This window comes from Muntiacus reevesi, chromosome 7, assembly GCF_963930625.1.
Source record: "Muntiacus reevesi chromosome 7, mMunRee1.1, whole genome shotgun sequence".
NCBI lineage: Eukaryota > Metazoa > Chordata > Mammalia > Artiodactyla > Cervidae > Muntiacus > Muntiacus reevesi.
In genome coordinates this window covers 62,921,835-62,946,062 of record NC_089255.1, presented here as the reverse complement: position 1 = coordinate 62,946,062, position 24,228 = coordinate 62,921,835, and the positions used below count along the sequence as shown (strand labels likewise).

General features: G+C 44.8%; 1 protein-coding gene across 2 annotated transcripts in view; it reads left to right on the top strand.

The window, feature by feature from the left end:
* Nucleotides 1-23,962, top strand: part of SORD (sorbitol dehydrogenase) — a 31,978-nt gene extending 8,016 nt beyond the window's left edge. For both annotated transcript variants that reach the window (XM_065941217.1, XM_065941218.1), the window contains exons 2-9: nt 2,236-2,269; nt 5,806-5,970; nt 7,951-8,110; nt 13,726-13,844; nt 16,610-16,675; nt 17,618-17,793; nt 21,577-21,698; nt 22,489-23,962. In XM_065941217.1, coding sequence (XP_065797289.1) covers nt 2,236-2,269; nt 5,806-5,970; nt 7,951-8,110; nt 13,726-13,844; nt 16,610-16,675; nt 17,618-17,793; nt 21,577-21,698; nt 22,489-22,654 — 1,008 coding nt within the window. In that variant the 3' untranslated portion in view covers nt 22,655-23,962. The remainder of the gene's footprint in view (nt 1-2,235; nt 2,270-5,805; nt 5,971-7,950; nt 8,111-13,725; nt 13,845-16,609; nt 16,676-17,617; nt 17,794-21,576; nt 21,699-22,488) is intronic.
* Nucleotides 23,963-24,228: the final 266 nt, after the last annotated feature.

The following is a 24,228-nucleotide window of genomic DNA, read 5'->3' as shown; positions in this document are numbered from 1 at the left end:
AGAGCCAAAACTGAGCTGTAAGAGTCTTTAGAATCAGCAAGAAAGAGAACAGAAAAAGACCGATGCTTTTCAGGAAGGGGTATTTAAGTTCCCCGTAATGTCTGTTCTACTAAGGAAAAAGCAGGTTATTGGCACAGCACCCTCTAGTGTCCAGAAGAGACGCTGCCCCTTTGCCCATGTGGTAAGACCAAAGTTGGTGAGCTCTGTTAACTCCCACAGACAGTTACAATAGAAATCTCTGGTGACCAAAGAGCAACTTGGTGCTCCTAACTGTTGCTTTGAGTTTGGATCTTACCATCTTTCCATCCAAACTTCCCAGTGCCTGGAAAGTTGTCTACTAGCGCCTTTAGAGGGTTGAGGGGATAGGGAGTGGGTGGGGATGGGGAGGGTGTAGTTCCATGTTTGGAATAAAAAGGCTTACTTAGTCTTAGTTTCATTTTAACAAGTAATTTAAATTTTCATTCCGTATAACAGAAACATAACCTTACACAGCAGTCCCTGATGCTGTATAATGTCAGGTGTGGGACCAGCAACTTTGAGAAAGATTTTGGTGACAGCCAGCCACCCGGAGTTGCCCGTTTCTAGACGGCTTTCTTCCCTCCCTCCCTTCTCTCCTCCTCTCCTTTCCTCTCCTTCCAAATGTATTAAGAGATGAAAAAACTGCCTCTTGTCCCCACATCATGCTACTTTGGGTGTGGCTCCATCATTTACTACCTTATTGTTACTGTGAACAGATTGCTAAATCTCCCTGTTCCTCAACCTCATCGTACCGAAGATGGGATAATAATAAAGGCGTTACATAGGGTTGTCCTGGGGATGAGTGGAGGTGATGCATGAGCAGCATTTATCTCAGGACTTGGCACAAAGAAGTTGGTCAGTGTTAATTAATGAGCATGAGCATTAACCCTTTGACCTTTTGTTTCAATGGAGACAGGAAGTTCAAATAAGCATCGAGCTGTTATAACAGAAAAGACTGGTAATCTTGGATGAGCAAGAACCTCAGACTTTCTGTGGAAATACTGTTATGGAGAGTGATTATTTAACAAGTACCAAGCCTCCCAGGTTTGGGGCAGAGCACTGTATCTGGTGCCAGAGATTGAAGGCATAGTCATTGGCAACAAGGTTCTTATCATGTTAGCAAAATAGTCCTAGGATTATTTATTGCTCCCATAAAAGCATCTGGGTGAGGCTTTGTGAAGGCTTCAAGCTTTGAGTCATGCTTCCATCTAGAACACTCTGCATTGGGCCCAGTTCCAAAATTCTCATCATCTGATTGCTCCTTACATCACCCCTAGAGGAGAAAAGGCAAATTCCACTTTGAGGGTACAGTGGAATGCAATGAGGCAGGCTTGGGAGTCAGACACACTTGGGATTAGACCTGGTTTGTCCACTCTGGTCCTATGACATTGATCAAGTTTTTTAACTTGTTAATCTCAGGTTTCCCATCTGCAAGTGGTAGGCCATGTGCTATGATGTATGTAGAGCCCAGTAGACTGTCTGGCACATGGTATGTCCAGTGAACGGTTTATTTGCATCCCTTCTCCCTCTTCTTGCTTGGCTGCCTTCAAAGGATTAATAAAATGAACATTTGGATTTGGCCATTCACTGTCCTTCCACCTTGTCATTAGGAACTTCCTAGCTAGTTGGCAATGGGAAAAAAGCTTGGTAAATTATCATTATCCTCATCATAAATAGCTGTGAACACCAGATTACTTTTTAATCCAGTGAGCGTGGGCCAAATGCAGGTCCTCTGTGTCCCCCGAAACTAAAACTCCATGTGGGAGGTTTTGAGAGAGAGCAACAAGTGTTGGTTTGTGCACTGATTTGAATGAGCGGAGCACACACAGTTTCCAACCTGTCCAGAGACAAAAGCCTTCCTGTGCAACTGCCGGAAACACCTCATCCTTTCCCAGTACAAGTTTGCCAGACCAAATAAAACTACATAAGAATGTATTATCCACATCCAATATTAGAGACCCAGAAGTATCCTTTCTGCCAGGGTGTGCAAGTTGTATACTTTTTCTTGGTCCATGGCCCATTTCACCAGTGGGCTGGGTGAGATCAGCAGTTGGAGTCAGCAGGATTCAGGGTAGCCCCACAGACATCCACCCAGCAGCAGGATGGTCTGAATCTGTGTTAATTATAAGAAGAAATATTTGAATGAAACTTTTTGAAATGTTCAGAAGGTAAAGTTGTTGTACATGCTAAATGATTTTTCTATTTTGTTTCCTTTAGGAAAACTATCCTATCCCTGAACCAGGCCCAAACGGTAGGTCTGTGGAATATTCAACCTGTCTTTTATTGTTTCCTGTTGTTTACCCTGGAGAGACACGTACGCTGCTCCTTTCTCCCTCTTTTCCTACTGTTTGTTACTTAAAAACCTCCATTAAAAGACCAGAGGGATGGGTGGGGGAGGGAGATAGGAGGGGGAATCAGGATGGGGGTACACATGTGAATCCGTGGCTGATTCATGTCAGTGTATGGCAAAAGCCATCACAATATTGTAAAGTAATTATCTCCAATTAAATTAATTAATTTAAAAAAAAACTATGCTTTTGTTAGGCTTTCAACCTAGTTCTGTTGTCCACAGTATGACTGGATAGATTCAACCTGGCTGCTATATGAAATAAAAGAAACAGTGATAGAACCAGAGAAGTTACCATATCAAACTGCTGACTTGTCCCAGAGAATTTGACATAAAATTCTTCAGTTTATGGACAAAGGCAAAATTGTCCCTCTTTTGAACTAATGACAGAGTTAGGTTATTCTGTCCTCTATAAACTGCCATTTGGGTGGCCAAATCATGTCCTAACTCTAACCCAAACTTTGGAAAGGCGTGAGTCTATAGATCTTAATCTTGTAAATACAAAAGGGGACATCCAGGATGGTCTCTGAAGACCAGGACATTCTGTCCAGTGGGGATGGGAGGAGCTGCATAGAGCCCTCCCCTACTACCCTAATCAAACAGGAGCAGAAAGTGGGTGAGCACACTGGGGCAGGGTTCCTGCCACCTTTGCTCCATTCCTTCTGGCCAAACCTGCCCAGCCGAGCTGACCCGCACACTTCCCGGGGTGATGTCTCTACCTGGGGAGGTCATGCCACCCTCCTAGCTGTGGCAGCTTCCAACTGACAGTTTCCCCATTCCTTTCCTCCCTGGGGTCCCACAGCAGGAAGTGAGGCAGGTGGCAAGGGGCAAAGTGTCTATAGATCACTCATCCCATACCCAGTCACTTGGGTCTCTTTCTGTCCTTGATGAGTTGGATGCATGCTTCCCTGCCTAACCCCAGAACTCTAGCTTCTGTGTGAACATCAGACTGAAGGCAGCTTTCCTGGAGCCTCTGGAGTTTTGTTACTCAAAGGTCAGTTGGGTTACTGATTTATAGTAATAAGAAGACAGATAATAGCCGTTTTTATCAGTGTTAAGCAAGTAATGTATATTTAAGGCTCAAGTGTGTCTACCGAGATATGATATTCAGAGAAGTGAAAGGGCACTTCATTGTGTTCTGAAAAGTCGATGTGGTTTCCAGAAGTGGCAAAAAGAAAGAAAGAAAAGAAAAGGGTTGTTCTGGACCCAGAGGATCCTTTTCACTTTCTCTCTCTGATGTAGCATTCTGCTCTCACTTTCTTATCCCTTGCCACTCTTGAGTTGAAAAGGGAAATGATGGTAAATTTCAGCTAGCGTTCCAGCATCTCAAATGTAATCTCATGTTATAAATTGCTAACTTCAGAGAGGAAACTCTGAGATAATTTTCATGACTCAAATGACTTTTCCCTATCTTTGATCCCAGGATGTGCCCTGCCACTTCTTACTCTCTTCACCAAGGATGAGAAAGTTCTATGGAGCCACACCTGGTGGATCTCCCATGGTTTGTCACAAGGGCAGTGTGTAAGACATCCAAGTGCAGAGCAGAGCTCTGGGCTCTTTGTCTTTCTAGGGCAGAGCTTTTTCTCAGGGAGATACTTTGTAATGTGGTAAACTCGGTCACACTAGGCCAGTAATCCTTTAGGATTTATTTCAGCAAAGGGGCTCAGGTCAATCGTTATTTTAAACTTGGAAAACTGACAACAACAATATCACCAAATCTCACTGTATTCAAACCTGTGAAGGAGAAATGCCAGTTGAAATCTTGGGATGGTTTAAATTAAAGCTGCACTTTTGAGCAAAACAAGCATGAAGAACTCAGCCTGATGGCACACAAAGTATTGCCAAGCCTGAATTGTACCAGCCTCCTTCTCACGATGATAAGAATCAGGCATGCATGCTCAGTTGCTAAGTTGTGTTGGACTCTTTGCAACACCATGGACTGTAGCCCACCAGGCTCCTCTGTCCATGGGATTTCCCAGGCAAGAAGACTGGAGTGGGTTGCCATTTCCTGTTCCAGGGGATCTTCCCAGCCCAGAGATCGAACCCACATCTGAATCTCCTACATTGGCAGGCAGGTTCTTTATCACTGAAGCACCACCTGGGAAGCTCAAGAATCAAGCATAGCATATTAATTGTCTGGAAACAGTTATCTCCTCAAAAAAGTTTTTTTTTTCCTCTTAGGTGGTTGACACACTTCTTCCTACTAATACCTTTTATTTGGTGTATTAGAGTTCTCCAGGGAAATAGAACTGATTTCTATTTAGATTTCTATTAGATTTATTATATAGAGAGAAACAGAGAGAGAGGAGCTGCTTAGTCTGAAATCAGTAGGGATAACCCGCAGGCTGAAAATTCAGGTAAGTCTTGAGGAGAATTCCATCTCCTTTAGGAAACCTCAGACTTTTTTAAGGCCTTCAATTGATTGGAGAAGGTTTATCCACATTATGGAGGATAATCTGCTTTACTCAAAATATACTGGTTTAAATGTTTGTTTTATTAAAGTATTATATAATTTACACATAGCATTATATTAGCTTCAGGTGAACATGATGATTTGATATCTGTATATACTGTGAAGTGATCACCACAATGTCTAATTAACATCTGTCATCGCAAATAGCTATTGTACAGTTTTTTTTCTTGTGATGAGAATTTTTAAGATCTGTTCTCTTAGCAACTTTGAAATATGCAACATGGTATTATTAATATAGTCACCGTTCTGTACATTACCTCACTGTGACTTATTAACATTTATTTTATGAGGAGAAGTTTGTTCCCTTTGACCCCCTTCACCCATTTCACCCACCTTCCACTCCTTGCCTCGCAACCACCAATCCATTTTCTGTATCTGTGAGTTTGGTAGGTTTTTGTTTTGTTTCGGTTTTAGATTCTGCATATAAGTGAAATCGTATCGTATTTGTCTTTCTCTGACTTATTTCACTTAGCACAATGCCCTCAAGGTCCATTCATGTTGTTGCAAATAGCAAGATTTCCTTTTTAATGGCCGAATTATATTCCATTGTATATATGATGCCACATTTTCTTTGTCCATTCCTCCATCAATGGACACTTAGATTGTTTCCATAACTTCACTATTGTAAATAATACTGCAGTGAACATGAATGTGCTTAAATGTTAATCACATATAAAAAGTAACTTCCCAGCAACATCGAGCATTTGACCAAAGAGCTGGACACGTTAGCCAAGCCAAGCTGATGCGTAGAATTAGCCCTCACATGCAGTTATATGCTGTTTGGAAGCTTTCTGGCCTTGTAAGACTTAGTCAAGCTGCTTTTTTAGCTTGTTTTTCTCTGTGATCTAAGTTTTATACCTGACCTTGAAACCAAACCCTCTCATTTGTCCAGAGGAAAAACACCTCAGAGAGATAGAGGGGTCCTTCCCTTTCTCACTTGTTTTCTCCTTCTCCTTTCTCTTCTCAGAGGTGCTTCTGAAGATGCATTCTGTTGGAATTTGTGGCTCAGATGTCCATTACTGGCAGCATGGTCGAATTGGAGATTTTGTTGTGAAAAAGCCAATGGTGCTGGGGCATGAAGCTTCAGGAACAGTTGTAAAAGTGGGATCATTGGTCAGGCACCTACAACCAGGTCAGCAAAGCCCTTTTGCCAATGGATTTGTCTATTCATTCAGCACATATATTTCTGTGTGATTTTTCAGGGCCAGGCCCTCTGGCAAACACTGGGGACACAGCAGTGAACAAGACAGTCTCAATCTCTACATACTTGGATCTTACACAGGGGAAGGCAACTGGGACAGACAATTAATCAAAATTGTGTTGAGGGCAGCAGAGGAGAATACAGGGTGCGATCAGTGTATACTACTCTCTAGAACCCTGGCTCAGCTGAGGAAGAGATAGTTAATTCAACACCTGAAGACAAGTAAGAAATAAGCCAGGTAAAGGGGAGGGGAAGATGTTGCAGCCACAGAAACCACAGAATATCTCTACATGCTGAGAACCAGGGCCTTCCATGCAGCATTGATTTTATTGGATGGCTTGAAAACCGTCGATATTTTTTTGTTGCTATAGTTTAGTCAATAAGTTGTATCTGACTTTGTGATTCCATGAACTATAGCCTGCCAGGCTCCTCTGTCCATGGGATTTTCCAGGCAAGAATACTAGAGTGGGTTGTCATTTCCTTCTTTAGGGGATCTTCCTGATCCAGGGATCGAGTCCAAGTCTACTTGGCAGGTAGATTTTTTATCACTGAGCTACCTGGGAATTTGCTTAATTCAGGGAGGAATTCTCAGCTATGGCAGATTGTGATGTTCCCCAACACAGTGAATTAAATCCAAGCTGTCTTGGAACAGCCAGCTATGGCTTTAATCTTCTTTTCCTGGTGAGACCACCTCATAGCCTGGAAACAACAGATTCTCTCTGGGAAGGAGAGAGTTCTCAGGAGGTGTCACCCTGTGTTAGTTACAAGGCCCTCTGAGCCTGGCTGCACCAGGAGGGATCCACTAGCTCTGAAGAAGCTAGGTATGTGTCTGCATTTTGTCAGCATCTAAATTTTACCTTAACAAGAAACCATAAACAAGTATTGAACTGTAGTTATGATATGCAAGCTGCAGTATAATGATATGAAGCTGAGTGATATGTACTTGTATGTGCAGCCTACTTTGAAATACATTCGAAAAGAAGGTGGATTGATGGGTGGAAGAGAGAGAGATAGATGGGATGGATATGTGATAAAATCAATGTAGCTAAATGTTAATTGAAGAAATAAGTAGAGAACATCTGGGTGTTCATCATACAGTTCTTTCAACTTTGCTGTATGTTTTGCAACTCATAGGATAAGTTGCAAACTCAATTTATCATGGGATAAGTTGCAAACTCAGCTTATCATGGGATAAGTCATGCAAACTCTTGACTTTGTTGTATGTTTGAAATTTTTCATACTAAGAAGTTAGAAGAGCCAGTCTAAGCCTGGGTTTCCAAGTGGACGTAGTGAGACATGGAGTAGAAGAACCGTAGAGCTGGCTGTTGACAAGCCTTAGTATTGCTCTGATGTACAGACTCTGAAGCCTCTATGGGTTGTTTGCCTTAGTGGTTCCACTAACCAGGAATCAGTTATTGTCTAGGAGGCTGAACACAAGATGTGCCATCATTATGGCTCCTGTCAGCATATTATCAAAACAGGGAAGGAAAAGCTCTGCAAATTACACACACTAGCTACCTCTTTTGCAGCAGTTTGAGATGGGAACAAAACCTGGCTTGTTGAGACTAGTTATGTTTCCTAAGCTGGGAGGTGGCTATGGAACTGGAGGTCTTATCCCATGAGTCGAAAAAAGGGCAGGCAGGCCAAAGCATCCTGTGGAGAAGCGGACTGAGGTCATTTTCTGACTTCATTTCTGGAAGAAGTCATTTTCTTCCAGAGTGTGTGTGCCGCCTGTGGTATTTGCTTCAGAGACACCAACAGGCTGGGCTTTCCTGGACTACCCTGGGTCCCCAGTGGGGAGGGAGGCTCATTCAGCCAGATCCCCCTGCTGGCATCGACCTATGAGCACGTGACTCTTAACAGCATCTCTGCCCCTCTGTTTGTTTGTTTGGATGTTTTGTTTTCCTCCAGGTGATCGTGTTGCCATCGAGCCTGGTGCTCCTCGAGAAACTGATGAGTTCTGCAAGATTGGCCGATACAATCTGTCACCTACCATCTTCTTCTGCGCCACGCCCCCCGATGATGGGAACCTCTGCCGGTTCTACAAGCACAATGCTAACTTCTGCTACAAGTCAGTGCCCAGGGCCCAGCCACGGCCCCTGGGACCTCTTCCCTGATGTTTGTTTGGTGTTCCTTCTGGTTTCCTGCAGTGGTTTTTTCCTTCTTTTACGCTCATAATTCCAGACATTAAGCATTCTCTCTGCAGGCCTGCCTTTCTTGGATGCATTGAAGACAGGTCACCTGACTAGGGATAGGACTGACCCTCAGTGCTTAGATTTAGTCATTCAGTCTAACTTTCCCTCAAATAGAGCAATAATAGAAAATCATTGCTGAAATCAGTCACTCCTCTCCAGCCATCTTGGAGGTAACTTATTGGGATTGTCCTCTGTTATTGGTTTCCACTAACAGTTATAACAAGTTATAACAGTTATGACTGTTATAGCAATTATAACAGTTATAACAGTTATAACAAAGATATCTTGTAACAATAGGAACCTTAACAACAACAACAATGGCAGCAACAACCAGGGTTTACTGTGGTGTCGAGTCACAGGGCATGAGCTTTGGGACCCTGGATCCACTCACTCCTAGTGAGTGACTTTGTGGAAATGAACTTAACCTTCACTTCAGTTTCTTTAACCACCTGGAGATTAAATGCTACCATGCATGTAAAGATGCAGTGATTGTTATTACCTGCCTGGCCTTGTGCTATTAAGTTCTCTGCATGGCTTGTTTGACTTCCGTAAGAGTGATGGTGAGGTGGACCCCAGGATTATGTGAGAATTAGCAGAGGTAGGAGAAGGCTGATTAGCTTGGACCCAGAACAGAGCCAGAAGTCCAGACAGGGTGGCTGTGATTCTCAGGCTCTTGCCCTGTCCTCACTATCCTGGCTCAGCTTTCAAAGTGATTGGGGAACTTGAGTCTGGCAGAAACGGAGTGCTCCACCTCAGAACGGGCCTGGCCGTGGGGCTCTGGGATGCTGGTGTGCTACTTTCCTTCCCGACCAGCCAGGCGTGTTCTCCGCACCCCAGCCTGGCCCCAGGAGTGGCTCTTTTGGCCAACATGGGGCTTGTCCAATGGAGGCCAGGACTCGTCACAGGGGCAGTCTGACAGATCTGAGTTTTCTAGTGCCTACTGGAAGCCTTGAGAGGAGTCACAGGCCAGGGACCTCATGATGAATTTAAGTTGGCATTCGAGGAGGGACCAAGTTACAAGGGCTGAGTCTGCCTTTGAGCAAATGGTTCCTAAACCAGCCCACCTTTCCTGGGCCCTTTCCAAGTCAAGGTGCCCAACAAGTTTTTCGTGGAAGGCAGAAGAGCTTAGTGATAAAGCTTGAGACTAACCACTGATCTCTCCTATTTGCCAACAGTGTGACCTTGAGCAAGTTAAACTTTGTAATCTCAATCTTCTAGATAGTAAAATGGAAATAATAGCATCGATATGATGAAATACATAGAATTAATACATTTTAGTGCATTAATTCAATGGGAAGAGCATATCAGGTACTCAACACAAGGCCTGGCACATAATAGGAGCTCAGTAAACAGTGCCATGACTGCGTCATAGCTGTGGCCTTATGTCTGGGGGATGGTACCAGGATAGGCCTGAAAAGGAGTCTTGCACTGGAAATGGAGAACAGAGGTTGTAGGGAAAGGTGGGGAAGGAAGTGTCCTGGTTGGCGATGGCACCTGGAGGGCCGTGGAGGGCCTCCAGGGGACACACTACCCCCACTTCTCTTCCTCTGCAAGGGTACTTTGTGTCTGTGTCCCCAGCCTAGCCCTGGACCACACCCTCTTCTCTTGTTTTTCTTTGTGAGGATTTATACACCACCACAGCTTCTTTATTTTCCTACCCACCTTATTTTCTATCTTCCTGCTTCCCCCTTGGCTTCTTGATCATTCTTTAACCTTTGCCTCTTCTCTTCCCTGAATCCCACTGTGAAAACCACCAAGTTGCCTTCTCATTTTCTGGTGTTTCAGTTCAGTTCAGTAGCTCAGTCGTGTCCGACTCTTTGTGACCCCATGTACTGCAGCACACCAGGCTTCCCTGTCCATCACCAACCCCCAGAGTTTATTCAAAGTCATGTCCATTGAGTCGGTGATGCCATCCAACCACCACATCCTCTGTCGTCCCCTTCTCCTCTCGCCTTCAGTCTTTCCCAGCATCTGTATCTTTTCAAATGAGTCAGTTCTTTGCATCAGGTGGCCAAAATATTGGAGCTTCAGCTTCAACATCAGTCCTTTCTAATGAATATTCAGGACTGATTTTCTTTAGGATGGACTGGTTGGATCTCCTTGCAGTCCAAGGGACTCTCAAGAGTCTTCTCCAACACCACAGTTCAAAAGCATCAATTCTTCGGCTCTCAGCTTTCTTTATAGTTCAACTCTCACGTCCATATGTGACTACCGGAGAAACCATAGCCTTGACTAGGCGGACCTTTGTTGGCAAAGTAATGTCTCTGCTTTTTAATATACTGTCTAGGTTAGTCATAACTTTTCTTCCAAGGAGTAAGTGTCTTTTAATTTCATGGCTACAGTCACCATCTGCAGTGATTTTGAAGCCCCAGAAAATAAAGTCTGCCACTCCAATGTTTCCCCATCTACTTGCCATGAAGTGATGGGACCGGATGCCATGATCTTAGTTTTCTGAATGTTGAGCTTTAAGCCAACTTTTTCACTCTCCTCTGTTATTTAGAAAATCATGCTTCCAGTGTTTAGAAAATCAGGAACAGTTAGAGTTGGTAAGAAACTTATCCTCTTTCCCTCAGCCTTCACCTAATAAGGTTGGGGAAAGCGGACCAGCAGCTCTTCCCAGGTCTGCGGCAAAAGGGCTGCTCCCAGGACTCCAGCTCTGACTATGTGTGATAAGGCAACATCTGCCTTATCAGTGGAATAACCAACAATATCAGTGGAATATCCAACATCAGTGGAATAACCTCCCACAGGATAATCCTTTCTCATCACCATCTCCAATCCCATTTCTCTGTTTTTGTTTGTTTTTAATTGGCTGCTTTGGGTCTTTCTTACTGTGTATGGGCCTTGTCTAGTTGTGGAAAGTGGGAGCTACTCTCCAGGTCCCAGGTGTGGGCTTCTTGTTGCAGTGGCTTCTCTTGTTGCGGAGCACAGTAGTTGTAGCCTGGTGGGCTCAACATTTGCAGTTCATGGGCCCTACAGCTCGGGCTCAGTAGCTGTGGTTCACAGGCTGAGCCGCTCCGAGGGATGTGGGATCTTCCTAGACCAGGGATCGAACCGGTGTCTCATGTATTGCAAGGCAGATTCTTAACCACTGAACCACCAGGGAAGCCCCTCCCCTTGGTATTCTCATGTCATAGGGAAGTCAGAGTGAGGATGAGAAGAGCACATAGTTCCTGACCACAGGCCACCCTCTCTTTAGTCCCAGTACCAGCTTTGAGCGAGGCCCAAATGTGATGAGGCAGGACTGTTGGAGAGAGTGTGTGTGTGACTGGGGGTCTTTGAGAGAGTTTGCAAGTTGTTATTTCTCTTCAGAGCTTTTTCCTTAATATTGAATTGGTGGGATAGATTCAGCGGGTAGAGGGATGATGACAATCAGAGCAGAAGAGTGGGTTGGGGTGGAGGAAATGGTGTAAGAGAAGCAGAGGGGAGGGGAGAAAGAAGGGGTTGTGGGCACCAGTCAGGCCGAATGTAGACCTTGTTGTTTATCTCGTGGAGAGTTGTGAACAGAAGGATCATGGAGATGAGCCCATAGTTTGGCTTCCGCTTATTTCTTGTTAGAACTTGAGGGATTTCATGTTCTTGCATGTGCAGGTTTTGGGAGCATTGAATAAGTACTGGGCAGTAAGGAACTAGCAATAGTTAACTACAAAACTGCTTGTACCACAAGGCAGCTGATGTGGGACAGGCAGAGGATATGAAATCGGGAGATCTGGGTTCAAATTCTTACTTTCTTGCTCACTAGGCTTGTAATTTGGGGCAGGTCTCTTAATGTCTTCTGGCTTCAGTTCTGCTCAGTTCAGTTCAGTCACTCAGTAGTGTCTGACTCTGTGACTCCATGGACTGCAGCACGCCAGACCTCCCTGTCCATCACCAACTCCTGGAGTTTACTCAAACTCATGTCCATTGAGTCGGTGATGCAATCCAACCATCTCATCTGCTGTCGTCCCCTTCTCCCGCCTTCAGTCTCTGCCAGTGCTAAGAACAGAGTCAGTTCTTCACATCAGGTGGCCAAAGTATTGGAGTTTCAGCTTCAACATCAGTCCTTCCAATGAATATTTAGGGCTGAGTTCCTTTAGGATAGACTGGTTGGCTCTCCTTGCCGTCCAAGGGACTCTCAAGATTCTTCTCCAACACCACAGTTCAAAAGCATCAGTTCTTTGGCGCTCAGCTTTCTTTATGGTCCAACTCTCACATCCATACATGACTACTAGAAAATCATGGCTTTGACTAGACAGACCTTTGTTGGCAAAGTAGTGTCTCTGCTTTTTAATATGCTGTCTAGGTTGGTCATAACTTTTCTTCCAAGGAGTAAGCGTCTTTTAATTTCATGGCTTCAGTCAGTTCTGCTTCTGTAGAATAAAAAACAAAGCCTTGTAATTCCCTGGCAGTCCAGTGCTGAGGGTCTGGGTTTAATCCCTGTTCACGGCCAATGGCTCAGTGGGTAAAGAATCCACCTGCAATGCAGGAGACACAGGAGACTCGGATTCAATCCCTGGGTCTAGAAGATCCCCTGGAGGAGGAAATGACAACCCCTCCAGTATTCTTGCCTGAAAAATCTTATGGACAGAGGAGCCAGGTGGGCTACAGTCCATGAGGTTGCAGAGAGTCAGACACGACTGAGCGACTAAGAATGCATGAGGAACCAAGATTCTGCAAGCCGCCAAAAAAAAAAAAAACCAACAAAGCCTGCCCTTCCTTCCTGATAAGGTCATACTGAGGATTAAATGAGATAATGGAGGAGAAAGCTCTCTAATCTGTAAAGCATTATGCAAATATTTGCTGTCTTCATCAGTGGTATCTGAAAAGGGTCAAGATGCCAGAGGACAGGGAAGTGAAAGCCAAGAACCCAGTGATGAAGGTGACACAGTATTTAATCTGCTATGTGGAGACAGGCCCTTCCCCATCTTACCCAGTCCAGAGACAGCCAGGCAGCTGCTGCTAGCACGTGGTTCTTCTGGAGCGTGTAATACGGGGGACAACGTACAGAGTGATGTCAGCTTCTAATCACTGTTTTGCAAAGCTGCTGATAGTCTGGGTTGTTTGCTAAAATGAAACCAGAAAGGCTATAAGTTTGAGAAGCAGATGAAATGCTGGGATGTGGTTAAGTTAAACCCTTGTGAAATGAACTTTTCATTTATTAAAGACAGCCACGCCGCACCTTAACCTTGGATGGCATTTTCAGAGGGAGGCAGTATGATACGGGCTCTGGAATCAGATGTACCTGGCTTCCAATTTAAACCCTTTAGGATTCTCAGTACTCCCTGATTTTAAACTTTTGGAGCAAGTCATTCACTCCTCCAAAACTTGCTTTCCTTGTCTGTAAAGTGGGAATGATAATGTCTACCACAGAACTATTCTGAGGATTTACAAGAGAGAATATATGTAAATTGCTTAGCACTTTTGCTCAGCATATAAATAAAAGCTCAGTAAATATTAGCTATTGTTATTATTGTTAACCTAGAGGGACTGAGTATGTTGAATGACTCCTCAGGCTTCCTGACAATGTCACCTTTGAGGAAGGGGCCCTGATTGAGCCACTGTCTGTGGGGATCCATGCCTGCCGGCGAGCTGGAGTCACCCTGGGGAACAAGGTCCTTGTGTGTGGAGCTGGTAAGAAACAGATGTCACTATGGTTATGAGTTCATTAAAGGGGAATGTGAGATCCCTCTGCCCATCTCATCCCCCATCCAAGGGCTGAAATCAATTCTCGAATCTCTCTAGTTAGGATTACAGTGCGCCATTCCTTCAATGACAAGTACTGTGCTAGATAAATATTTGCAGGCAAGGTAGCTAACTAATGTTATTTCCTAGGCAACATAACTCATTTGTTCACTTTAAAGAGTGCATTTTGGGATTATTTTTTCAACCCTTGGCAGGAAACTACAGAAATATTTTTGGGATTAAAGGGAAGGGTATCTTTTGGACCTTTCAGATCATCCCAGAGAATTGGTCTCCCAGTCTTCCAAGAATGAGATGGCTACTACTTAGGACCAGTAGGAAGGAGTTCCAGCCCATGGGGAGCCAGCACTCTGCCCACATAGGCTTACAGCTAGCTCCTTCTTCCTCCTCTGCTTCCACCCAGCTGAACAAACCTGGCAACCTCAGATTGAATCATCTAGGCTTCTGACTGCTTCAGGTGACCCAGACAACATGCTTCACTCCTTGTGGGTGTGATCTGGTGTACACTTTTTTTTATTATTGAGGTTTAACTGATGTATAACATTCTGTTAGTTTCAGGTATATAATATAGTGATTTTTATATCTGTATATTGCAAAATGATCACCACAATAAGTCTAGTCAACCTCTGTCACCACATATAGTTATAAAAGTTTTTTCTCATGATGAGAACTTTAAGATCTGTTCTTTTAACAGCTTTCATATATGCAATGCAGTATTATTAGTATAGTCACCATGCTGTACATTCGATAACCAGGACTTATTTATTTTGTAACTGAAAGTGTGTACCTTTTGACCCTCTTCATCCATTTCTTCACTGCCACCACCACCTCTGGCAATCCAGTCTAGTCTCCATAAGTATGAGCTCAGGGCCTTTATGGCTTAATAATATTCCATTGTGTATGTGTGTACACCACATTTTCTCCGTCTGTTCATCCACCGATGAACACTTAGATGATTTCCATGTCTTGGCTATTGTAAATAATGCTGCAGTGATGATGGGAGTGAAGATACATTTTGAGTTAGTGCTTTTGTTTTCTTTGGATAAGATTCTACTTCTGAGCAGAAGTAGAATTGTCAGATCGCATGGAAGTTCTAGTTTTAATTTTTAATTTAATCTCCATAGTGTTTTCCATAGTGTTTGGACTGGTTTACATTCCCAACCAACAAATGCATAAGGTTTGCCTTTTCTCCATATCCTCCCTGACACCTGTTACTTGTTGTGTTTTTGATAAAAGCCTTGCTGACAGGTGTGCAGTGCTATCTCTTTGTAATATTGATTTGAATTTCTCTGATTATTGATGTTGAGCATCTTTTCATGTTCATGTTGCCCATCTGTGTGTATTCTTTGGAAACATGTCTAGTCATATTCTCTGCCCATTTTTTAATTAGATTGCTTTTCTGCTGTTAAGTTGGGTAAGTTCTTTATATTTTTGGAGATTAATACCCGTATCAAATATATGATTTGCAAATATTTTTCTCCTACTCAACAAGTTGCTTTTTTCATTTTGTTGATGTTTCCTTTGTTATGCAGAAGTTTTTTAGTTTGATATGGTCCCAGTTGTTTATTTTTTATTTTTATTTTTTTTTGCCACACCATGCAGCTTGCAGTATCTTAGTTACCTGATCAAAGCCTGAACCTGGGCCATTGGCAGTGAAAACATGGAGTCCTAACCACTGGACTGCCAGGGAATTTCCCACTTGTTTATTTTTGCTTTTATTGCCATTGTTTTTGCTGTCAAATCCAAAAACTCATCAAGACTGATGTCAAGGAGCTTACTACCTATGTTTTCTTCTAGGACTTTTAGGGTTTCAGGTCTTATGTTCAAGTCATTAATCCATTTTGAGTTAATCCTTATACACTTTGTGACTGATTTTCTTTGTCAGGGCCAAATAAGTGACTGCAGGGCTTCCTATGAGGGGTGAGGGTGTAGAACAGACGTGCCCTATGTCAATAGTTAGATGACATACATATATTTTTTTCTTTTTTTTGCCATACCACATGGCTTGTGGGATCTTAGGTTGTTGACCAGTGATCAAACCCATGCCATTGGCAGAGAAAGCACAGGGTCCTAACAGTTGGACCTCCAGGGAATTCCTCTTTTTAATAGCTGTATAGTATCCTGTTATAGTTTACTTAACCTGTTTGTTGGCTATTTCCTAGTGTTTTGCTTTCTGGGCAAACTCACTAACTCACTTTTGGAGTGTACAAAAAGTAAATCCTCAAAGGCATTCTGCATAACTTTATTTGTGGTCTGGTTTTTGTGTTAAAACCATCTAGCACACCAATAAAATGGGGAAGCAGGTGATCTTTGGGCTGATTCTTAGGCACCCGAGCAATCCTGGAGCTGCCTGAGCAACTGGGTCAACCTAGGACACCCTGACAGGAGGTCCTCAGGGGTCACCTTAAAGGATACGTCTCACCTTGGGGAGACATGAGGGGTTCTGAAAAGGTGGGTAGGGGGCAAAGAGAACAGGAGCCCAGCACTGGGAGCAGATTCCAGGTAGAGAACAAGTACTCATGTGTTCATTTACTCATGCACTCAACAAATAGTTGTTAAGTTCTCACTGTAAGTCAGGGACTGGGGCAGAGATGCTAGAGGCCCACAGAAGATACAGTTCCTGTCCCTGGCCTGGACAAGGGGGAGAGCTGGTGTTTGATATTTCGGAATTGTCTCCTATTTCCTCTTTTATTCAGGGCCAATTGGACTGGTCAGTTTGCTTGCAGCCAAGGCAATGGGTGCAGCTCAAGTGGTGGTGACTGGTAAGTTTTTCTTAAGAAAACCACTGATATGGTTTTCTTCTTTCTAAATCTCCTTAAGGCAGGAGCAGCTGGGTCTACAGTTTTGAGGCAGGGGCATGATACCTGTTTTCTTTCTGGAGTACTGGGTTTTTAGAGAGGCTCCTGCTCTTTTCTTCTGGGTTCCAGGGGATGATCAAGTCAGGGCTCAGGAGGAGACTCTTTTTAAGCTTCCAGGAGAGGGTGGCAGCTGCAGAAAAGAGAACCTGGCTCTTTATATGTGAATCTCAGATACTTATACTACCCATTTGATCCTAAGAAGAGACTCAGCCCTTGTTTGACCAAACTCAGAGGGTGTGTGTGTGTGTGTGAGTGTGTGTGTGATGTCAAGTTAGTCGGGTATGTGATATGTTTATAAGAGGATGTTTATGTGTGAGATATGTGATATGAATGAGAGACATGAGTGTGTATGTGTGAGGAGAGGTTATCTGACAGCATATGTGAGTATGTGAGTGTAGAGCGGTGTGGTATAAACTGAAGCTGTGTGTATGTATGTGGAGAAGGCATCTGTGAGAGAGTGTGTATGTATGTGTGTAACGAATCTGAGAGTGTGTGAGTGAATGTGTAGAGTTGTGTGCTGTATGGGGTGTTGTGAGTATTTTAAGGGAATGGGGTGCAGAAGGGTGTCACTGTGTGTTTTGTATGAGGAAGTAAGAGAGTATATGTGTGTAGCTCTAGAGAGCTATGTGGTAGGTTGGGGGTATATGGGGATATAGAAGAGTGTGCATGTTTGAGAAGTTATCGAGAGATTGTGTGTGAGGGTGTGTATGTTCAAAGAGTGTGTGTGTTGGGCTCAGCCACACCACTACACAGAGCTTCCTTGCCATCAGAATCTGCATCTTCATTTTGGCTCCCTAATACACTGTCCAGTTTCTTAGTGTGAAAGAAACTTTTGTTCAACTTTAGATCTGTCAGCCTCTCGGTTGTCTAAAGCCAAGGAAGTCGGGGCTGATTTCATCCTCCAGATCTCCAACGAGAGCCCTCAGGAAATAGCCAAGAAAGTGGAAGGTCTGCTGGGCAGCAAGCCAGAAGTCACAATTGAGTGCACAGGGGTGGAGACCTCCATCCAGGCCGGAATCTACGTGAGTAGGGATAAGATGAAAGTGTTAAGTCAGTCATGTCCAACTCTTTGCGACCCATTGGACTGCAGCCCACCGGGCTCCTCTGTCCATGGGATTTCCCAGGCAAGAATACTGGAGTGGGTTGTCCTTCCCTTCTCTAGGAGCTGTTCCTGATCCAGGCATTGAACCCAAGTCTGCCACATTGCAGACAGCTTCTTTACCATTTGAGCCATCAGGGGCCCAGTAGGAATAAGGGTTGCTGAAGCCAGTGGGCAGCTTTGGGTAAGCAGCCCAGAGTGGTGAACCAGTAGAAGGCTTCCTTGGATCAGACTTCTCCACTGATTTGTTGTGTGGTACACACCCACCCCCCCCCCCACCCCACTCCCCCTGCAAAACAAAATTAGGTAATCCCTTGTTATCTGCTTTCTTATCTCTTATGAAGGTAATGACACTTCCCCAACATCCTCATTGGGTCATTGTGATGTTCAAACTAGGCCACAGATACACATGGGCCTTCAAAGATGTTAAGTGACTCATACCTTTAGGATAGGATTTTGCCAAGTAGTGCTCTTGGTAAAAAAAAAAAAAAGAAAGAAAAAAATCAATAGGAGGAACAGGGAACCATGCCTTATATGAGTGTGGGAAATCCCTATCTTGTTTTATTGAGGAAAACTGCAGTCTTTGAGTCATCGATACAAGGTGACGGGCACTAATTCAGTTAGTTACAAAGGTGAGGTGAGTTTTTAGGGTCACAGTTGTCTTCTGCTGTTCCCTAGGAACAAATAAGCTGCCAATACCTGACCCACCCCTTAGCAACCCACCAGTAATTTATGGATGTTGGAAGGGGAGGGGCAGGGAGGAGTAGCCCTGCCAAAGTATGAGGAAAAGAAAGAATAAGAGCTCGGCTCTGCTCTCCACCATGGGCCATGTTCTTGGCTGAGTGCTCTATAGACATGGTCCTAATCTGCATAATAGCCCTGACAGTGAGTTCTCATTTTACATATTTTATGATGAGGGAAGCCCAGGGACTTGCCTGGAGCACACTACTCCAATACCTGGGCTTTCCTTGCTCCATCTGGCTGCTCCAGAGGGGAAGAGATTGAGGGGCCAGGTGCCAGTTCTGAGGTGGAAGGGGCTGGGCTGGGGAGAACGGTGGCAGCTGCCACCCCTGGGCACTCCTGCCCTGTCCCCCAGCCTGCTTTCTCACAACAGCACATGCCTCTGCCCTTCCTTCTGAGTCACACTGAGTCAAGCACAAGGGCACTTTCCACCATGCAAGACATTTGGGAAAAGCTGATCCCTCAAGCTGTGTGGCACGGTGCTCGAGCCTGGCACCCAAGCAGAGCTGCCTTCCCCTCTGCCTACCAAGATGCCTGTGACCCCGGGGTGTCAGGGAAGCAACGGGAGAGGGAGCAGCAGGTGCCACTTTTGCCCTGACCTGTTCCAGCCAGAATCAACCAGCTCTCGGCTCCACTGTCAGAGGTGGTCAGCGTCACCATGTGGGAATGGAGCTGAAACAAACCAAAATCCAGCAGGCATTGAGCCTATGTGTTACCGGTGGACCCATGGCATGTCTTGGGTTCCTGCTATATGCCTGGTTCTGTGCCAGACACCTTGAGGGCTTGACCAGTAAGGTATGTCTACTGTTTTTGAGTCGTTGACAGGTCAGTGACCCCCCCCACTCAACAGAGAGGCAGTAAAAGTTATGACTTCATAGGGTAAGGCCTTCCTTCCTCTGTGCCCTGCCTAGAGGGCATCTGAGGACAGTTGGCATCTCCAGTTGGTGGTGGTGGTGGGCGCCCAGCTGCCAGTTACCTAAGGTGGGTGTGGAGGTAATAAATGTGACACGAGGGCCTTGTGAAGCCTTCAGCTGGTGCATGTCCTGAGCTGGGAGTGGAGCCATCATGCGTGACAGGTGCTGCCAAATGCTACAGCTAACTCTGCCAGTGGGCAGGTTAGGTGAAGGCACCTTATGAACATACCTTAGAGTCAATTTTCTGCCGTGTTGTGTCTGGATAATATTCATAAGGAGACCTAGCAAATGCTTGTGGTAGAATTGATATCATCTCCTTGTTGTGAGAGTCACACCCGCTAAGCAATGGCCTGAGCATTCCTTTGCCTGTGGTCAGTAAGCTACTGGCCTCCTGGCAGCTTGTGATGACCAGTTCAGTGGTGCTCCTCTCCCTTCTTACCAGGTAGAGAGGAAATGCTGAGTGGACAGCAGGTTTCCTGGGAAGTTTCTCAGTGTATTCCGTGGCTCACTCACCAAATCTGAACCCCTCCCCTCCAGTGAGGACAGCAACATTTTCCAGTCATGAGATACCCTTTCCTTGGCTGACAGAGTTTGTATGTCACAGGTGGTCTGTAAGTGACTGCTCCTTATTTAAAACCGAAAATGAACTAAGCGTTGAGCCCATCCTAGTGCCAGCCTCTGTGACTGTTACCCCATCAGCCCTGCTATGGGAAGGCATCATTCCTATTCTTACACATGAGGAAACCATGGCTGACAGCACCATCTCGGGGCCCACAGATCAAAAATACAAATGCCAGGAGTCATCCCCACCCTGCAGACTTCTCTCCAGGATGTAACCTTCCCCTCGGAGACAAGCTGTGATATGTGCTGTCTTAAATCTCTGTGGTTAGCACTTAGAATGGCCCCCAGTAAGTGCTTTCTACTGTTAGCTATAATAAAAACTTAGCATGAGCAAATTATCCATTTTCCTGTCTCTCACTACTCTGAGCACAGTGATCCCTCCAAATCTCTGGAGCAGGCTCAGCACTTACGTAAAGTTATATGGAGGTTGTCAGGGGAAATTTTGCTTTCCTGCCTACTCCAAAGAGGAAATTGATGACTCCATTGTGACATACCATTGAGGTGAATGTCCCTGGAACAAAGATTTCTAATTGCCAGCCTTCACGTATAAGGCAGTTTTTATTTTTTAAAACATTTTAATTAATTATTTATTGGCCACACAGCTTTTGGGATTTTTTATTTCCCCCACCAGGGATCGAACTTGTGCCCCCTGCAGTGGTAGCTGGGAGTCTTAACCATTAGACCACCAGGGAAGCCCCTAAGGCAGTTGTTGAACCACACAATTCGTATGCCCTCCCCATTGGTATAGTGTTTGGTAGTTGGTGGTCCCTTAGAAATCTGACCCTCTGTCTTGTGGGTGAGCACTCTGGAGGAGGAAGTAGCTGACACTGACATCTGGTACAAAGTAAAGCTTTGAAAGATGTTCAGAGGCTGCTGAAGAGTCAGCCTTGGTTGCAGGGGAGATCCTCATTGCTCTCTGGAGAAACTTTGCTGTTTCCTGGGGTGCTGTGGGCAGCAGGAGATGCTCCCACTGTGCCTCCACTGATAAAGTGCATTCAGGACCTTTAAAGGAGACTGCATTCACTCTGCTGCTCTGTTGAGTTTGGTTAACATGCTAAAGAGTTCTGCTGTATAAAAAGAATCAAACTGTCTGAAATTTCTGGATATTTACCTATTTTTATGGCAACAGTGGGCTTTCCACATGTGCTAGTGGTAAAGAACCCGCCTGCCAGTGAAGGAGACATAAGAGACACAGGTTCAATTCCTGAATTGGAAAGATTCCCTGGAGGGCATGGCAGCCCACCCCAGTACCCTTGCCTAGAGAATCCTGTGGACTGAGGTGCCTGGCAGGCTGTAGTCCATGGGGTGGCAAAGAGTCAGACATGACTGAAGCGACTTAGCACGCATGCATCCACATGGCAACAGGGCTACTGTGAGTGGGGCCTGTATTTTCTCATTTTCTTAGTTTTCTGTCCTTACTTCTTCTTCAGGCCACTCATTCTGGTGGGACCCTGGTGCTGGTGGGGCTGGGCTCTGAGATGACCAGAGTGCCCCTTGTGCACGCAGCCACCAGGGAGGTGGACATCAAGGGCGTGTTTCGATACTGCAATACGTGAGTATGTTGTGGGTGAATCAGGCTGGCAAGTGGCCAGCAAGTCCAGGGGAGGCCCTCCACGGCCTCTGGGACCAAGAGGTTCTGTCTATTTATTCATGAGAGGCACTCCCTGGCTGCATTGCAAGCCATGCGATATGATAAGGCTCCAAAGAGTAGGGAGAGAGGGAGGGAGGGAGATTTTGAGGCATGCTCTTGAATGTCTGCCCCTCATTGCCCAGGCGCTCTCTTTTCCATTTCTAAGTGGCCAGATCTCCACCTTCCCTCTTTAAAGAGAAGAAGGAAAGAAATGAGGACAACCACAAGAACTCAAGTTCCTTGAGTTCCCACTCCCGGTCCCCAGGTCCCACCCTGGGAAGAGACAGGGTCTTAATAAATGCCAACATATGTTTTGTGGCTCAGTCCTCTACCTGCTGGGGAACTCTGTCCAGGACCATCGTCCCCACCAGTGGCCCTTTCTCCCATTTTAGAGTTTGTACCCGTCCCCTCAACAGAGTGCTGTTTTTTTCCAGTGAACTCTGCCAAATGAACTGCTACACGGTGTGATTCGATCATCCTGGGCTGCTGCCCTGAGGCTATCTACCTTTTCACAGTGGCTTATGTATGCTTTAGGCCTTCATGCCAGAGAAATTCTAGGCTTCATGGCAGACGTTGCATTTGAGAACAGATTCTGTACTCCTGAATTACAAAAATCATATAAGTGTGGCTAAGCTGATCTTTTCTTGGTAGTTTTGGGGCCCTTCCTCTTTTCCTCCTGAAGGTTGAGTGTAATGCTTATGATCTTTTTCAGATGGCCGATGGCAATTTCAATGCTTGCATCCAAGTCTGTGAATGTAAAGCCCTTGGTCACCCATCGGTTTCCTCTGGAGAAAGCTCTGGAGGCCTTTGAAACATCCAAAAAGGGTTTGGGGTTGAAAGTCATGATCAAATGTGACCCCAACGACCAGAATCCATGATGTGACTTGAGCTCTGTCATCGTCCCCACTCTCAGCATGTTGGGGTTCAATGGTTGACTGGGAATGGTGGAAGTTTCTTTTGAGTAGTTAGAATAATTAAAATAATTCATTGTAAGCAGAGAGCCTTATGCTGGGGAGTTGTGCCTTAAAAACACAAGTAAGGAGAATTTGGGGGAACTTGTAGTCAGGATGACCTGTTTATGCTGATCAAAGTTCAAGTAGAGCAGAGCTTGGCAGGCAAGTGCTGGGAACTCCCCTTCTTCCTGGAGTGCCTGGAAGTTGAATAAGGAAAGAAATCTGCCTATTGAGTTCCTGCTTTTAGTGTGACTGTGGCCAGATGGAAAATGGTAACTCAGGTAAGAAGAGACCATTTACAACTTCAAGACTTAAGTGACCCAGAACCTGATTTTCACAAAAATCTGCAGCTCCGGGTTGAGGGTAAAAGGTTGTGAACAATTTTACTTTAGAACACAGTGCCTCTCCCTTGAAATAAGGGCTATTTGGTTTGATGACAAAAGGAGAATAAGGGACTCACTTTCCTGGATCTAGGACATATAAAAATCAAACAAATAAAACTGCAATCTCATGTGAAATCAAACTAGCTTGTATTCCTTAATTGTAGAAATAGACAAGGAACTTTGCAGCACTGCTTGGAGAATTACCTCTTCAGATCCTGAGAATTCTGTGTGACTTATTTTGCAAGGTGAAGAATCACCTTCCCAATGTGTCTGACCTGCACCCTTTTGCACATTTGGGGGCAGCCACTGCAGGCTCCTTTGTTACTAGGCAGCCAGGAGGTGCCCACCTAAGGACAGACACTGGGAATCCTCATGGTAGACCTTAAATTGCGTTCAGACTAGCGCAGGAGAGTTTGGGCAGTACACCTGTCTTACCCCACAGAATTAGCATGCCATTCTAGGCTCAAAGCTCACTAATGATTATTAGACAATTTGTCTAGTTCCAGTCTTTATGAGCAGGAAACTTTTTCCCTCCTCAGAGCCAGTTAAGGGTCTTGGTACCTTTCTGTCTGATTGAGTGATAACTCTGACCTTGTCTGTTTTAATTATGGGATTTTCCTGGGTAAGATTGGGGTCTAAAACACACCATGCCATTTGTGACTTTGAGGTTACTGGTCACGAATGAGGATACAGTAGCTGGGACATGATTTGGGCTGCAGTCCTACCCCTCAGGTCAGCTAGGGTTGGCGGGCGAGTTTGAAGAGGTTCTGGTTTTCTTGTGACCAGGGAAGGCTGTAACCAGTGCCTGGAGTTCCTCAAACTGATTTGGGTAATAAATTCTGCTTGTAGTACATGACTGCTACCCCTGTTTGTGGCCTTGTTTGGGGAGAAATTGACTTTGGCTGCCCATTTCACAAAAGGAAACATCTGGGGTTTTTGAGAGTGACTCATTTTCTGCATCAAGTACAATTTTCATTGACTGTTGAAAACGTAATGATCTCTAATGCTCACAGCAAGCCAAATATAATTATTTTACAACGAAGGAAATAGAGAAATCAAGTAATTTGAGATCTCACACTGCTTTTCATTTCTCGGGTTATCTTTGGAGTTATCTTG